At 36.9% G+C, this 17,275-nt stretch overlaps 1 protein-coding gene across 1 annotated transcript in view; it reads left to right on the top strand.

Moving 5' to 3' along the window:
• b3glcta (beta 3-glucosyltransferase a) overlaps window positions 1-11,939 on the top strand; it is a 64,809-nt gene extending 52,870 nt beyond the window's left edge. Inside the window, exons 10-15 of the mRNA XM_039671114.2 lie at window positions 528-597; window positions 1,473-1,586; window positions 5,391-5,490; window positions 5,588-5,707; window positions 7,720-7,864; window positions 11,429-11,939. Of these exons, the coding sequence (XP_039527048.2) occupies window positions 528-597; window positions 1,473-1,586; window positions 5,391-5,490; window positions 5,588-5,707; window positions 7,720-7,864; window positions 11,429-11,587 (708 nt within the window). The 3' untranslated portion in view covers window positions 11,588-11,939. The remainder of the gene's footprint in view (window positions 1-527; window positions 598-1,472; window positions 1,587-5,390; window positions 5,491-5,587; window positions 5,708-7,719; window positions 7,865-11,428) is intronic.
• The last annotated feature ends 5,336 nt before the right edge of the window (window positions 11,940-17,275 follow it).

Raw genomic sequence — 17,275 nt, 5'->3', positions numbered from 1 at the left:
ATAGATAGATAGAATTTCTATACATTTTTAATGTTCTGATTAGCTTTAATTTAGTTTTATTTCAGTTTCAGTTTTAGTCATTTTAAAACTTCAATCTAAACGATTTCTGTTATCAGTACTTTTTCCAAACTTTATTTCAATGAAAACAAATAGTTTTATAGTAGTTTTATTGTCAAGTTTTATAGTTTTATTGTCAAGAATAAAAGAATAGTTTTATTCTTGACAATATCAACACTGCTTAGCATGACGATACTGTGTATTTCAATGCGTGTGATCAAACCCATTCAGGTTATTGAGGTCCATGTAAAGTGCTGCCTCATTTATTGTGGTTAACCTAGTTTGAACACAATACTATTTTTTAGGCCTTGATATAGTGGTAAATGTAGAGGTGTACTAAACTTTCTTACTTTTAAAGCACAATTATTGCCAATTCAGTGTCTGTTTATGTTGAAGAAAAAAAAAACACTTTACGTGGGGTGTTCTTATTATGCAATCTGTCAACACTTTCTCTTCACCTGTGTCCCCAGGGCCAGCCTGTTGATTGTGAAAACATCTTTGTAGCGGTGAAAACTTGTAAGAAGTTCCATTCTGACAGAGGTCAGTGATACGTCCTTTATAATCCACACTCTTAACACATAGCTGCCGCCTCCCTCTCAAGCATCCCACCCAAAATTTGCGGATGGCACGATGAACCCTGCCCATCCTCGCTTCACACCACTGTTATCGCTAATGATACAGTCCAACGTTTTCTTTCGCTTTAACAGTTCAGCTTGCATCAATATTTGACCTCCGAAGCAACTTGGTACTGAGATATTTTTGTCCGAGTGCCGAGTGGGCATCACTCCAGTCTTCTCTCCACTATTAGAGCCCTTCATGGCAACACTGGGTAGTTGCTAAGTACCAACTAGGCATTAATTCAAATTTAACGAGACAGATAAGGTGTTGGAGTTTGAATTCAGAGAACCATCTGACACATCAGTTGTATCTAATTGCTCTGATTATCATAATTACATCTTGCAAGTCACTTTGAAGAGTTTTGCAGATGGCATTTGGAAGAACATGATATTTCCCCTTCAATTATAATTGGTAAAGTCCTGTTGTAAATGAAGCATTACATTACAGTTATAGCAAATTCCATAGTTACAAATGTGTCTTGACATTTTACTTTTTGTCATCCTTTAAAAAGCAGCCCTACTCATTCTATACACTAAAATTTTAAGATAAGACAATTAAAATGAGAAATATGAATTCTATTATTTTTTTTACAAAATTTATTCACAGTTTTAAAATGCCACCAACCAGTTTCATTAGGGTAACATTTTATTCCCCAATATTAAAAAAAAATGATATCCAAAATCTTTAATAGTACATGTTGATCATTGTCAGCCCTAGGAGATAAAGCAGTGGTCTGAGGATTGTGGGAGTTATCTCTCATGTGTTGAAGTACCTGATTGATTCTCTATTCCCAACAGTTCCTGTGGTGAAGAAAACATGGGGTGAACAAGCCACACTGCTGGAGTATTACAGCGATTACGCAGATCCCTCTATACCGACCATCAATCTGGGAGTCCCAAACACAGAAAGGGGTGAGTGCTCAAATCTGTTCTCATACTTGGTATATTCATGACGTGAGATCAGTGTCTGTTATTGGAAATAATCTTATAATTGAAATAATTATTGGAATTTCAATCTTAGGTACTGCACTCATAGTCGAACTGTCACTGGCACTTTCCAAATTTTGGTGCACTTTCCAAATTTTGGGTATAAATTCACCATTAAAAGGTTTGGTGTTGGAAATGTTTTTGACAGAAGTCTCTTATGATCACCAAGGCTACATTTATTTGACCAAAAACACATTAAAAAGTAATATTTTGAAGTATTATTAAAATTGTAAATAACTGTTTTCTATTTTAATATAATATTTTAAAAAGTAATGTATTCCTGTGATGGTAAAGCAGAATTTTCAGCATCATAACTCCAGTCTTCAATGTCACATGATCCTTCAGAAATCATTCTAATATGCTGATTTGCTGCTAGACATATTTCTATGTTGAAAACAGTTATGCTGCTTAATGTTTTTGTTGATGTCGTGATTTTTTTTTAAGTAAAGAATGTTCAAAGGAGCAGCATTTATTTAAAATAGAAATATTTTAGAACATTAAATATGATCAATTTAATGCATCCTTTTAAAGCATCAATTTCTTTCAAAATTATTTCAAATCGTACTGACCCCAAATGTTTGAGCAGTATGTTAAATAGTATAGATATTATTTTTTTTATTTAAAAAAGTTAGAATAATAACACCAACAACTAGAATAGCTACTGTAACAGGGTTTTTTAACCTTGCGATGCTACTCATTGTCACAATTTTAAATACAATATTTTTATGCATTTTTAATATTATTAATATTTAAATAGCATGTAATGCATGCAGAAGGCCATTAAAATGACTAAAATAGCTTTTACTACAAAAAAATGTAATATCAATTTAATTATTGTCAAAAATAGTAATGTACTGTTATGATTTTAACTGTTGAGAAGGCCAAGACCTCTAACATGTATAGAAAAAGTTTAGCACTCAATATAAAAATATTTTCAAGATTTATTATTACAACATATTTTCTTTTGTCAAATCAACTTAAATAATTCATTTAGTTGAGATAACTTATTATTTTGAGTTTCTGATGATTAAATTAATCTCCTTCATTGTATTAACTTACTTTTTTCCAGTTCAATCAACTTAAAATTTTAAGGCAAACAGGTTACTTAATTTTTTAAGTTAATCCAACAATATTTTTTTACAGTGCAGTATTTTATTAAAATTTTTGGGACTCTGATTCTAAGGACGGTTTGTATAGAGGTGTAATATGGATGTGAAAGCATAAGACTTCTAGATCATGTTTGTTGTAAATCTCAGATGTTGTGACACTAGCTGGAATGATTAAAAATGTCTGATCATATTCTTTTCTGGGAAAATCTAGTATCATCAGATATTTTTCATCCCTAGTTAATTTAAGAAGCGGATAGTAAATACTGTGTGCTCTAGGGTCAATTTCTCTATAAATCTCTTTTCAGCGCTACCAACCCACAAGCTGATAAGCTGGACTTCCATGGCAGTCTGTCACTGGTGACCTATGCGAATGTGTTCATAATGCTGAAGTGAATTTGGTGGTGTTTAGTCCAATGAGAACCACACTTTTTTTTCTAACATTCAAACTTTGTTTGAAGTACCTCCAATGGGTCATCTTTCGTTTGATTACCTTCTCCCTTTTGTTTTATGTTCTAAAATGCTTTTGGCACATTCTGTTCCTCTGTTCTCTCTACTTGTTTATTCATAATGATATTCATTTGGCTAGGGACTAATGTCTGTGACTATAAACCCTCTTCAATTGATTAAATTCATCCTCTTTCTTAATCTCAATAGATGTCAGAGCCAAATCAAATGCAGATTCTTGCGTTTATCGTTGGCAGAAAGTGAGGCTGTATATCACTGTATTTAAAGTTAAGAGGGATGAAAAAGTCATTAGTAACTGTCACTACAGTATATCTACTGTATCTGTCAATCTATATATTAATAATACAGAAAATTAAGATTTTCAATTTTTTCAAAAAGCAAGATTTTTTATTTATTCAACAAACTACTGACAACATTTCTTCCAAATTTCAAATAAAAATGTTGTCAATTAGAGCAGTTATTTACTTACATTCCAGAGGTTTTCAGTGGGGTTCAGGTCTGTGATGGCCATGACAGGGTCTTGATCTGGTGGTCCTCCATCCACACCTTGATTGGCCTGTCTGACCAATCCTTCTAGATTGGGAGGCATGTTTTCTTCCAGGATTATATTGTATACGGCTTAAGTCACACGTCCTTCACAAAGACAGATCTTCCTGATTCTGATCTTTTCTGAGGAGTCCAGTTTTCATCTTTACCCAATAACCTGGTCCTCTAATTTTTAGACAGAGACCTGGAGATGCCTACAACCCACATTCTCTCACACCACTTTGTAATTTGGTGGAGGATTGGTGTTGATCTGGTGGTTCTTCAGTATGGCTAAAATCTGGCATAGGTGTACAAGATTGTTCTGAAAGAAAAATTGCTTCCTTCCCCAACTCGAAGGATTGGTTTTTCGTGCAGGACAATGCTCCAATTTACACAGCCAGGCCAATCAAGGTGTTCAGTCCTGTTCCTGTCATTCCAGTTCAAATCCAGTTCAACTTTCAGCTCAATTCACACTTACTGTATGAATTGTAAGGGAGCAACTTCTGAATTTTGCACAACTCTTTTGTTTTGTGCCATTTTTAAACCTATACATTTTAGATTATATGTTGTGTCACTCTTGTTCCCATCATCGTTGTCTTGAGGGCGGATTTAACTGGTGGCTGCAAACTATCCGGTGGCTGGCACATTACAGGGGCCCCTGATATTTGTTGTGAAGGGGGCCCTGTTCTCCCTGTGCAGTCTGACAGCAGCACATCCTGTTCTGCTCTCTTCCCTTAGCCTTCATTGTCGCTGCCACATTCGTGCTTATCTCGCATTATTGTCACCATTGCAGTTTCTTTGGGGAACCTTCTTAAGCAAAAAATATCTGGCTTAGGAATACATTTCCAGCTGATATTACACGTGTCTGCAGTACTTATCCAAAGGGTACATAACGGAGATATAGAGTTCTGTCCTCATTGCATTTCTCATTCAGCCTGTGGATGGACAGGAGTGCATTAATTTGCAGTTCTTTTCTGACAGCTGAATGACAGCGTTGAGGTGAAAAGCTGAGTTGTAAAGCTCTTACACGACGCACAGTATCTGATGAAAGACGTTTAGAAATGAAGAAATTAAGTTCAGAAAGGTGCTCGCTGACATTTCTTGCACGTTCCCAAAGCAAATTATGTACTTTTATTTACTTTTAATACTGTCACAGAATAAAAAAGCTAATTCTGAGTATTTTATCTCACAATTATGACTTTTTTTTATTTTCTGAATTCTTAATTCTGAAAGAAAACGTCAGAATTGCAAGTTATAGACTAGGAATGGGAAAAAAATTATGTCAGAATTTTTTGTCGAGAGAAAAAAAATCAAAATTGTGAGATAAAATGTAAAAATTACCCTTTTTATTGCAAGATTAGATTATATATGACTTTTTTTCTTACAATTCCAAGATAATATTCACACAAATCTGTGGGGAATAAAATAATCTACTTATAGACTTATAGTCGATATTCTATCGATATAAAAACTTGCAATTCTGAGAGGAAAAAAGTCTGAATTGTGAGATGTAAACTTGCAATTGTAAGAAAAAAAGTCAAAATTGTGAGATAACGTGTCACAATTACCTTTCATTTATTTATTTATTTATTTTGGGCTGAAACAAGATTCCATATCTATCTGTTTCCAGGTCACTGTGGGAAAACATTCGCCATTTTAAGAAGATTTTTGAGCAGTCATGTGCCCAAAACCGATTGGCTGTTGATTGTAGATGATGATACTCTTATAAGGTAAGGCTGTCTGTTTGTGTACATCCAGGCGACATATGCCTTTTGTTTAGGAAATTGCATGGTTTTACAAGGAATCATAATATGTTGTTTCTCACAGCTTGCCCAGACTGCAGGCCTTGCTGAGCTGCTATGACTCCAGTGAGCCAGTGTGTCTGGGAGAGCGCTATGGGTACGGATTGGGTCAGGGAGGATACAGTTACATCACTGGTGGTGGGGGGTAAGTGTCTGCTTTACGAGGAAAACAACCGTTTTAACAATATTTACTTAACTCATTGAGTGACAATGAGTTTTATTGGATTCCTTCAAAAGAATAATTGTGAATAAATTAGTTACTGTGAAATAAATCGGTCAAATACCAAATTCAGGGACATTTACACATCAGAAAACTGGTTTATGCTTTTTGGCCGTTCATTTACATGATAATGCTTTTTGGGGAAAATACAAAATAATTTAAATGGTTTCCATCTCCATGTAAATAACAAGTATGGAAATTTGTGAAAAACTGACCTGTCATGCATGATACAGCTTTTTTGGTCTTTTTCACAGATCCTTGTTAACTGGGATTGTTGACAATGCTGTCTGTATGCGAAAAACGCGAAGGAAAAACTTTTCTCGTTGTAGTGTAAACATACTGTTAGATTACCTTCGTACACTTGTTGAACACTCACTTAAAGTTCATTTTCAAACACACTAATAATTTAATAAAGTTAAATAAAATAATAACATAATCTGTAAATCAAATATAAATCTATTTTGTATATCTATTCATAAATTCATTTGTAGCATTTAAAACAACTGATTTCTGTGCGTGCATGTGTGATTTTAATATCGGCCATTTATTATATTTTGGCAATTGCATTACATAATTATTGGCTTAATGGAATTGCACACAAGTTTAATATCCAATATTTAAAGTCTAAGTCCACTTACAAAAAAATACACAAAAATTCCTAAGAACAGTGATTTTCTACCAGGGGCAAAAACACTTCATTAAATTGCCTAAAAAACACAAAACAACAAAAAGGAAGTATATTTTTGACATGAATACATAATTTGGTGTAAATAGAAACAGTTATCACTCTCATGACGTCTAATCTTACAATTCATAGTCATGACGACAAAGTGCGCTAACCACAATTGGAAACTGCACCACATGAGGTGCAATTTTCTAGCATATTTTGGAAGCAGTTCCATCAGAAATGAGCTTTAAGTGACTCTGGGGTTAGAGCACATGCAACCACCTGGTATTCACAAACCGGTAACACTTTACAATAAGCTCTCATTTGTTAACATTTGTTACAGGGTTAGTTCACCCAAAAATACAACTCATGTTGTTCTAACCCCACAAGGCTTTTGTTCATCTTCAGAACAAAAATTAAGATATTTTTGATGGAATCGGAGAGCTGGCTCAATCCTTCATAGGCTGCAAGGATATTTCATCAGCCGGCCCAGAAATGTTAGTCAAGACATCGTTAAAATAGTCCAAAACCCTAAAATAACAACTTAATTTTCTTCTGTGTTGGCCTCTGATATGAGTTCACGAGAGTGCCACGATGCTTGCGTGAGAACTGAGAAGATGACACAGATGGGTCTTGATATAGTGTTTAAAATGGTTCTAAAGTGTGCATTTCATGGATGTCCGAATTGTGAGAAACCATAAAAAAACGTAAAAGTGCCTTACCAATAACGCAAAATGAATGGCTTACCTTTCACACTCTGCCATCAGTTGATCGTGAGTGTCATCTTCTCAGTTCTCACGCATGTGTCGCATCGCTCTCATGATCTCACATCAGAGACCCACACAGAAGAAAATGAATAGTTTAATAAAGTCGTTATTTTTGTTTTGTTATTGCGCACAAAATGTATTCTTGCCAAGGTTTAGTAGACTACAGGAGTCACTGTAGTCACTCGGACTATTTTAACAATGTCTACTAACTTTTCTGGGCTGGCCAGTTTCGATCCCTTTAGAAGCCTATGGAGGAGTGATCCAGCTCTCAGATCAATCTCAAATGAATCAAAAAAATTCACAAATCCATCTTTGTTAATGTTAGCTAATTAAAATACTGCCATATTTTGTTTGTAAATGTTAGTTTACATTGCATTAACTAATGTTAACATTTTGATTTTAATAATGGATTAGTAAATGTTGAAATTAAGATTAACCAAGATTAATTAATGCCCTAAACGTCCTGCACAGAAGAAGTCACGGTTGTGTTGGGTATTGAACAGGATGGTGTTCAGTCGAGAGGCTGTGGTCCAGCTGTTGGCCAGCGGCTGTAAGTGCTACAGCAACGATGCTCCTGATGACATGGTTTTGGGCATGTGTCTCAATGCTCTCCGAGTTCCTGTCACACACAGTCCCCTGTTCCACCAGGTACACGCACACATTGTTACCCAATCTTATTATAGGCTATATTATATCATTTTAGTATTTTATCAGCATTTTTGTCTCCAGAGGTGTATTTTTTTCCTACTCAAACAGTGTTGTCTAGCTTTCAAAATTAGTAGTGCTAAAATAAATTAGTACTTTTTATTTATTTGTTTATTTATCTATTTATTTTCAGATCTACTCTGGATAGTTTGTAACATTTTTTGTCATCAAAAGTATGACTAGGTCAGGCCCCATACACAGAGTCCTTTGGGACGTAATGACGTACCCTGTCGTATTGGCAGCACACAATGTTGTGCTGCCATGTTTTTTTTCCAGTTATCAAAAAGTTGGATGCACAGCAAGCGTCTCAAATAGTTTTCCTGACAGTCTTCATTTTGCAGTGCAGTAGATGTCTAAGTTTAGTAAATAAATAATTCTTTGCATTTTTTGAACAAAACTAAATTTTCCAATAGATAATCCAAAATTTAAAGCGCTGAGCTTTGTAGATGGAAAGAAAGTTGTCCAGGGCCAGGCACATCGCTTCTGAGTTATTTCTAAACTCATCTTTCTCTTTGTCCTGCAAGAAGCTGTCCTGATATGCTCTGTATAATAAATGTTTCTCTTTCTAAGTAAATTATGCTAGCAGAATGGTTGTCACCAAAAGGTTTCAACTAGCAATGCTATGTAACCAATGTTTTACTGATAACTCAGTTGGTTGCTTTAGACAGAGTCATATAAATTATGTCATAATCTATTATTACCCATTTATTTATCTATGAAGAGGACGGATGAACAGAGACTGAGCATCACTTTTCATGTTCAACACTACACAAAGCAGATGCATGTTTGTTTGTTTTCTCCGCAGTAACAGCACAGGCCACTGACCTTTGTGTTTGAACAGGCAAATATGAACAAGGCAATGTTATAAAATACAATTACAATTAAAATGTGAACAAAACACGTAAATAATTAACTGAATTAAAGTTAGTCGACTATGTGCCTGAACTCAAACCTTCCGTCCTCATGAACTTTTGCTGCCTTCAAATTCTAATGCGTGCTGACATAGTGTCAGCTGTTAGACTCTCAAAGATGGAGAGCGACTGGAAGTGATGCCAGTAGCTTTGCAACAGAGCGGTCATTTGAAGTAGAGGACTATTCACCCAACTTCACCCGAAGTGGAGGAGGGTGAATTGTCTCTGGACACTTATCAATTCAAGCCACTGGCTCAAGGCCCTTGCACGCTGAAATTCCGAAAAAGTCTGAAATTCGAGTAAAAATTTTTGCACATTAAAAAATAAATACGACCTCACGTTATGTCAATCACGCTTGCACACTGCCTCTGAAACTTTCATCTCTCATAATAAAATCTAACCTGATTTGTATCGTATACTGTTTTTCACATCCGTAGCAAGCAGCTTGAATGGTGTTTTGATCATTCATAGCCACCGAATCACAAATACAAAAAAATAAAAATAAAAAACGCATACGAAATTTGTAGACTCAAGCTGTGTCTGAAACTGCTCACTCGTTCACTCATTCACTAATCCCTATATAGTGTATGGCATTTGAGTGCACTATATCTGCAAAGAGTGAACGAGATTAAGTAAGTGAATTCGAACACTGACGTTTACACTGTGCGTCAGAGAGTTGGAGCTGTCGCTGAAAAGGCTTCGTCACACATACTAATAAAAGTCATTTTATCTTACGTTACTTACTTGATAAAATAATATTAACAACAATAACAATCATAATGACTTTATTTTGTAATTATATATATACCTCTGTGCCAGCTTTGTAATTTCATCGACTGAAATTGTTACTCTCACGCTCACAGATGACATGTCGTCGAGCGCCCTCTGGTGACCGTTATTATAACCGAATGAATACGCTTTCTAACGACGTTTAATGGATATTTTTCAAATCCTCCACTGGATGTAATGTAATCTCTGGTTTAAACTTGCTCGCGCCGCACTTTCATGCGCGCATTGGATTGTGGGAAATAGTGCTTCAGCAAGTGTACATCGAATGTACACTCGAATTCAGAGAGGATTGTGGGTAAAAGTAGTAAATGAATGTAGGGAATGATGTCATTAACTCGGACACCTCTAAAAAATGTCCGACACCCGATATAATGCACTATATAGTGGATAGGGAGCGATTTCAGACACAGCTTCAGTGTGCAAAGGCCTTAAAACTGCACTCTCAACTCCCGATGTGGACAATGCTAGCGAAGGGTGTGGTGAGCTCGTGCCAGGGGCGTGTTGGCAGAGCCAGCATACGTCACATGGGGAAACAACTCCCAATTGGAAAATTCAACTGCAGTAGAGGTCAGCACAGTTTTTAAACCATATCTTGTAGAATTAAAACACTTTATACCCAAATGTCAAAACATTTACTCAAATCAATGAACAGCACTAATAAAGCTGCAGTCTTACAGACAATTAACTAAAAAAAGTTGTTTTAGGTCTTAGGTTGGAGCAGCCAATGCACATGTGCTGTCCTAAACGTGTCTCAGATTCAAGGGGGTAATCCATCAGCCGGAAACTAAAGCTTCCTCTGGGGGGCCGCCATTGTAGCAGGACTTCACCTGCTGTTAGCATTCCATCGACTTTGAAAGTGAATAAGTTAACATCTGAGGCGCCCAAAGAATCCATTTGTCTATTGTTTATTTCTAAAGAAACATGACAATTATAAAAGGCTCCATTACTTTGCATCTGACGTTATGGCCCCGTAGAAGCCGTTTTTGTAAAAATAGGATTGCGTCATAACACACGACTCTATGTCACAAAGTAGTGGAATTACCGAATAGACAGAAGTAGAAGCTCGCACGCAATCAGAGGGATTTGGAGGAATATAAAGTCAAGGGAGAAGCCCATAGAGAGTCATAAAGTTGATCCTGCTGCGAGCTCATGGCCAGCTAATACTCACGATATCCGGCTCTGCAAGATTTGGAAGGGAATGATTCAGATTCCCTTGGACACAGCCTTGGCACGTCTTACAGCTGTCAGACAGGTTGCTCACGTCACATCTCCGTCGACAAGCTCAGTTTGAATCTGCACAGTGCGCTTGGCAATCAGGAAGTGAGTGCTTCTAATTGACTCTGTTGAAGTCAATGGGGTCGTTGTGTCCATTTCCTTTACTGTCTATGCTCAGATTACTGACTGTTTCTTTAGCAACCGAAACATCTAACAGCAGCTTCAGTGACGCAGTTTACCAGTCAGCCATTGCCTCTTTTATTTAAAGGTGGGAACTTATTCTGTCATATTACACAGTGCCCTTTCTCCCATTGATAGTAATACAAGTGCACCGTCTTTCTATATATAAATTCTTTGCTAAAGCCGAAGGCTGGACAAAGACATCATGCACTCAGATCAAAGATGAGACAACACTAGACGTTAGCTAATTAATATGCACCACCAACTGGACAAGGCATTTGGTTTCAATCAATCATCATATTTTTTTTAAGGAAGATGTCACCAAATAATAGGAAGGGAGGTAACAGTAGTAGTTTCACTTGGTAACACTAATCATACCTGCGTCTGTGTTTATTTTTGTTTTCTGTCTCAGGCTCGTCCAGAAGATTACGCAAGGGACTTCTTGGCCCACCAGACCCCCATTTCCTTCCACAAACACTGGAACATAGACCCTATTGTGATGTTTAACAAGTGGTTGAAGAATGGCAAACACACAGAAGGACTACAGAAAAGCACTAAAGAAGAATTATAGTGTCTGAGTGTGCGTGTGAGAGTAGTAGTGAGAGTGTGTATATGTCTGGTCTGGCGTGTGCAAATGTTATTGTTCGCCCTTCATTGTTACATTATGTTTTTCAATTTTGTGAATCTTGCACAAACATAAATGGAAGGATGCCTTCTGATCTGTATGAATGTCCTTTACAGTCGTTTTCTTGGGAGTTGCATGTCTCAAATGTCTGAAATATTAATATTCCACAATTAACCCAACCTGTCCAAGGTTATTTGTAGGTTTATTTTTAAACACCTTTGTTTTCTAAAAAGATTTTAATTGTGTGTGAATTATAATATTGAAATTTATGATAAACTTCAAATCCTGTTGCCTTAAATTCATTATTGCAGTGTCTTGATTTCAGTATTGAATGCAAAACTAACTGCCCCTCATCACTACACTCTAAAAAATGCTGGGTTGTTTTAACCCAACTTTGGGTCAAATATGGACTAACCCAGCCGTTGGGTTAAATTTTTACATTACATTTTTAACCCAACATTTCGGGTTTGTCCATATTTGACCCAAAATTGGGTTAAAACAACCCAGCATTTTTTAGAGTGTAATGAGACCGCATTGAAGCTATTGTTGTGGCCCGCACTGGTGCACAGAGCTAGACAAAAAGACATATTATAATTCACTTAATATTCACTTATATATCACTTACAGGAACATCATTATCTACAAGTTGTCAAACGATGTTCCCATGCTAATGAGTATCTCAGTCGTTGTTACAGACCTGCCCCTGTTTTGTTTTGTTTTTTTGGGGGTTTTTTTGTTTCTTTGGTTTCTTTTATGAGAATTCTAGGACCAACTCCTCCTTGGTGGGTGTGATTGCCCTAATGAAAACCAGCTGCACCTGTGTCATCCTATTTAAGGAGCTCCTGGATTTTGTCTAGTTCTCTCTCATTTTTGTTTTTCCTTTGTTTGAAGAGTGGGTTTTTGAGTTTTTGTGTTCCCATATGATCTCCACAACTCTACAAGCCACGTTTCCAACAGTTTATTGATTTGAGGGTGTATTTATATTTATTCTTTTTACCTTATATTTTGACCCTAGACTTTATGTTTAACTTTAAATAAAACTATATTGTCTTTATTGAAACAAACATCGAAACATTCCCTAGCTCACACAACAACACCTGTCTGAGACTATAAGTGGCCTGCATGAACTCTGATGACGATTTAGTAAAAAAAAAAAAAAGGGCACTACTTCAATAGAATGGAAGTGGTTTGGTTACAAGAGGTCAGAGTGTTTATTGCTTTACAGTTACAAAACTGACCAACATTTTGATAGCAATGTCAAATATTCCACGTCAATCAAATCAGTATTTTGCAACAATATTTCATCGCTGAGATGGTCCAAAGTGATCTCCCTATCCCTAGAAATTCTTCTTGGCGCATAATGATCTTCAGTTGGTTCCATAAATTCAGCCATGTCGTCTTATTTTTGTCTGCATTAAGGTTACAGTTTCCAAACCTTAAGTTATACTTAAGTTATGGGTTTTAATGCAACCCTTAAAGTGTTAGTACTGAGCTCATTAATTACTCACCCCCGTGCTGTATCAACCCCGTAAGACCATGGTTCATCTTTGGACCACAAATGCAAGTGAGCAAGAAACCATGTGATAAAAAGATGCACATTAACCCTTTCACACTTAAGTTTAAAATATTCTGACTCAGAATTTTGAGTTTTTTCAAGGTGACTGTTATTTTAGAACGTTCCCCCCTATTTGTCACGTGACGCACCGCAGCCACAATAACGCATGACAGATGTATGCTTTTATTTCTTTTTTTCTTTGAAATATTCACAAATTTGCTTACCATGTCATCAACTATCTGATATTCCGATTCTCGAGTGAGTGTGTTTAGTCGTTCAAAAACCTTTATAAATAATCTTGATCTATAGTGTGAGATGGGAGCCACCATGTTTCTTTGTGAGAGTCCTGTCTGTCAGTTTCTCCTGAAATAATCCAGTAGGGCTTCAATCTTCAGCTGGCTGGCAGGAGCCACCACTGGCATGTCATGTGAACTGTCAGTGGCTGGCTTTGTCTACAATTGCCAAGTTTCAGAAACCATTGATTTTTGACAGTGTTTTGTGTTCCTCCCTTTCTAGCTCATTTATTATGCATCTTTTGATATGATTATACTCTTTTATATGATTGATGTTTTGGGGACGGTTATCCAAATTAAACCAGTCAAATAGCTGTGATCAGACTGGCAGCTTAATGACACTTTGCTCGACGCTCATGGAGTCGCCCTGAGCAGGGTTAACGACTCCTATTCATTTTCCCTTCCTGTCAAGTGATTACTGAACACTGCACAATCCTTTAGTCTTTTTACAGCGGAGTTGTACCACCAACCAGCGCTTAATGAGATGGAGTTTCTTTCCAGTCAAATCCTCTACAAATTCATCCCATTAAATGAAAAGGAGAATGTTTTAACTAATGCCCTGTATCGTGGGTAATGTCATGCTATGTTCCTGCCTGCAACCTTTGGGCAATTTCTAAATGGGGTTTCGTTAAATGTGGCCCTTTGTGAGTGGTAAATTCCCATTTATAAGTGAAGAGTTCAGATGCAAAAGCCTCTAAGTGCCATTTGAAATTTTCTTCTAGAATGATCATTTTTATCAAGCTTGTATATTTAAGTTCAGTAATTTCACTTAAATTGCAATGAAGATTACCTATTAATTGTCATTTAAGTGAAAATACTGAACTTAAATATACAAGCTTGATAAATGATCATTCTAGGAGAAAATTTCAAATGGCACTTAGAGGCTTTTGCATCTGAACTCTTCAAGTATTCTCTATTGAAACCTTGTGAATTGTCATCTTTATCTTATGACTTTGAGTTGGGTCATAACAGTCATTCATAGGTTATTCAATGTGATGAAACTTCACATTTAAAGGTCAAGTGTGGAATTTATATGCTTTATGATGACTGTTCCAAAGGTTTTTTCTGAACATCTGTTTTTCAGACAGGTGGTTCAGCCTAAAATCATCTTCCAGTTATGCTCATTTGTATGTAAGTAACCCAATTACATTACTCGATTACAGCCGATTACATTTGGGAATCTGGACATTGCTGAAAATTGCCTTTTGATATTGACCTGTTCCCAAATAGTGCAAGGAAAATGTATATTTCAATTTGTCATTGTAATAATCCCTTTCAAAACAGCAGGCATTAAGGAACTAGGGATGGCTGTGAAATCCCAGACTTATGTCAAATGAACAGAATTATAAGTTTCCACAAGAAAACAGGAAAAAAGATCACGTCATCATATCTGTAAACTTGCCCATCAGCTAACTCCCGCTAGTAACTCCCAGTTGCCAAAAATCCTAAAACTGAAAGGACTTGGGTTGATACCGGGATGGCGTGGTTTCGTGCAGTTGGCCTTCGTAATGTTGGCCCCAATTCAGCTTGCAGATCCATGGCTCTTGGGAACCTAAATAGGCTTATGAGCCAGTCATCATCGTGGGCCAGGAAATCTTCATGTTTCTAAATACTCTTTCTCTCCTAAGTCTGCCATTGGCATAGTCCTCCTGCAATGCCAGCGCATCCATCATGCAAAAGTGTCACCATAGTATTTATGTAAACAGCAATCACATTCAATCCTTTACACCTTGTTATACCAATCAGACAATGAGTGGTAAACCCATACGCCCACTCTAAGGCCGTGTGTCCACCAAAGCGTTTTTCCACGCGGCTGCTGTATGTTTTCAATTGTTTTCAATGGGAGCGCCGCGTTTTTTAAACGCCATGATCGTAACGAGGCGCTGAGCGTTTGTTTTCACGCTGAAGCGCCGAGCGCCCAGCGTTTTTTACTGGTCGCCGAGAGTTGAAAAGTGTTCATCTTTTGATAAAACGCAGCGCTCATCACTGTAACTTCTTACCCAGCCGTCGAATCACAGTGGAGGAGGGGCAGGAGACGCGGGACTAAACCACACTGACCAACTGTCACAACATTCTTTCTGTACAACGACATCAACCAGCAGAGCTAACCGAACAAAGTGGGTGAAAAATATTTTTTTTTAGTAGGCTATGAAACAAATTATATGCGAAATCAGTTACAAGTAAACTGTGCTTTGGATATTCTGTATCAAAGCAACAAAACTTCTCAATGGAAAAAAAATGCTGCGCTGGCAAAACGCTCTCAAGAGCGTCTGGCGTTTTCAGCTGGCTAAAAACGCTTTGGTGGGTACGGCCTTACAAAATGAAAGTTAAAGGAAGTTCACTTTGTAAACTTTTATTTGATATGTTATTGCCATTTATTTATTTAAATTGGTATTGTGAACATGCACGCATTTATGATTAGGATGCATAATGTGGATTGAAAGTTGTTTATGAATATGTTTATTGCAATATGGATAGGGTATATGCGCAACTTTTCAAGTTCAATATGTTTCATTTCATTCATCTGCCATCAATCCCTCAGTTCACCATTGGTGTCTCCAAAATTTGAACCAAAAGAGTTTGCGTGCATGTGCGCAAATTTTCCCGTCAAGTTTGTTTTTATAAATCACAACTTATGCGCTGGAAGCCTCTTTCAGGGCCTGTTTTGTGCGTACGCAACGGTTAAGTAGAGTTTTGCTCCTCTGTAGGCCTTAGAGGTTGAGCAGAAATGAGAGGAAGTCTTTTATTTTCATGATTTTCATCCCTTGAGAAGTAGTGGTAGATCAAAGTATACTTTAACAGCTACTCCCTGAAAGGCTATGTCAAGTTTTTGACATGGCTAATGATGTGCGATGTCTTAGAACACTTGGGTATCTTTACCTGCCCTTTGGGGATGAAGGTTTTTCAAAAGGGCTATAACTTTTATACTTAGTCTAGTAAGGCAAGCACTCGCTTAGCATGGCAGAGTAGCTATATGTGTATATCTCCAGACGCCGCATCGAAGTTCCACTTCGTAAGGGAACGTCTGGAAGCTTGGTTCTGTGAGAAGGGGAACGAGATGTGGCATCCCCAGCCTGACTTCGTCATACTCATATTCTATTCAGAATGTGAGTCTGATACAGCTCCATAGGGCTTTGATTATGAGGCATGTCTTAATCGATCCAGGAAAAAAAAAATCTGCACTCAATTGGAAAGACCTACAACCAATCAGAACATTGCAGCAAGTGACATATGTTGAGCGACTCATAGTTGTCAACAGAACTGAACTGCACCCAAGAAAATAAGTATTTACATGAAAAATGTGTGTTAACGACCTTTGCCGGTGTTGCAAAAAGAATTTAAGTATTCGTGGAGTACTTGCAAACTCGCAAAACGTTTTTGAATGAAATAGAAAGCGTGAATGTATATACGAACAAGTTCTCCGTTTAGGATTAGATCTCGACAATAAAGCCAAGAAGTCTGCTCGCATTTGTCGGGCCTGTCTGAACTTTATAACACATTTGGAGCGCGACATTTGAGTCTTCGGAGAAAAGAGACCGGGAGCCAAAATTATGTTTTAATGGTGAATTTAATGATCATTTAAATACAAAATGATGAGTAATAGTATCTAATTTATTTTAAAAAATACACTGCTTATGAGGGTTAGAGTTACTATCAGTGACTACCAGTATGGGTATGATGTTGAGTAGTATAACAAAGCATCACCATTGTTTGAAGCCTCGATGGCTTTTTTTTTTTGGATGGATTTTGATTGCATTGCCGTGATGCCCATTTCAGTGGCTTCTT

Source organism: Pimephales promelas, chromosome 16 (assembly GCF_988280905.1).
Source record: "Pimephales promelas chromosome 16, fPimPro1.hap1.1, whole genome shotgun sequence".
Classification (NCBI taxonomy): Eukaryota; Metazoa; Chordata; class Actinopteri; order Cypriniformes; family Leuciscidae; genus Pimephales; species Pimephales promelas.
The sequence above is the reverse complement of the archived record's forward strand: the minus strand, read 5'-3'. Positions and strand labels throughout refer to the sequence as shown.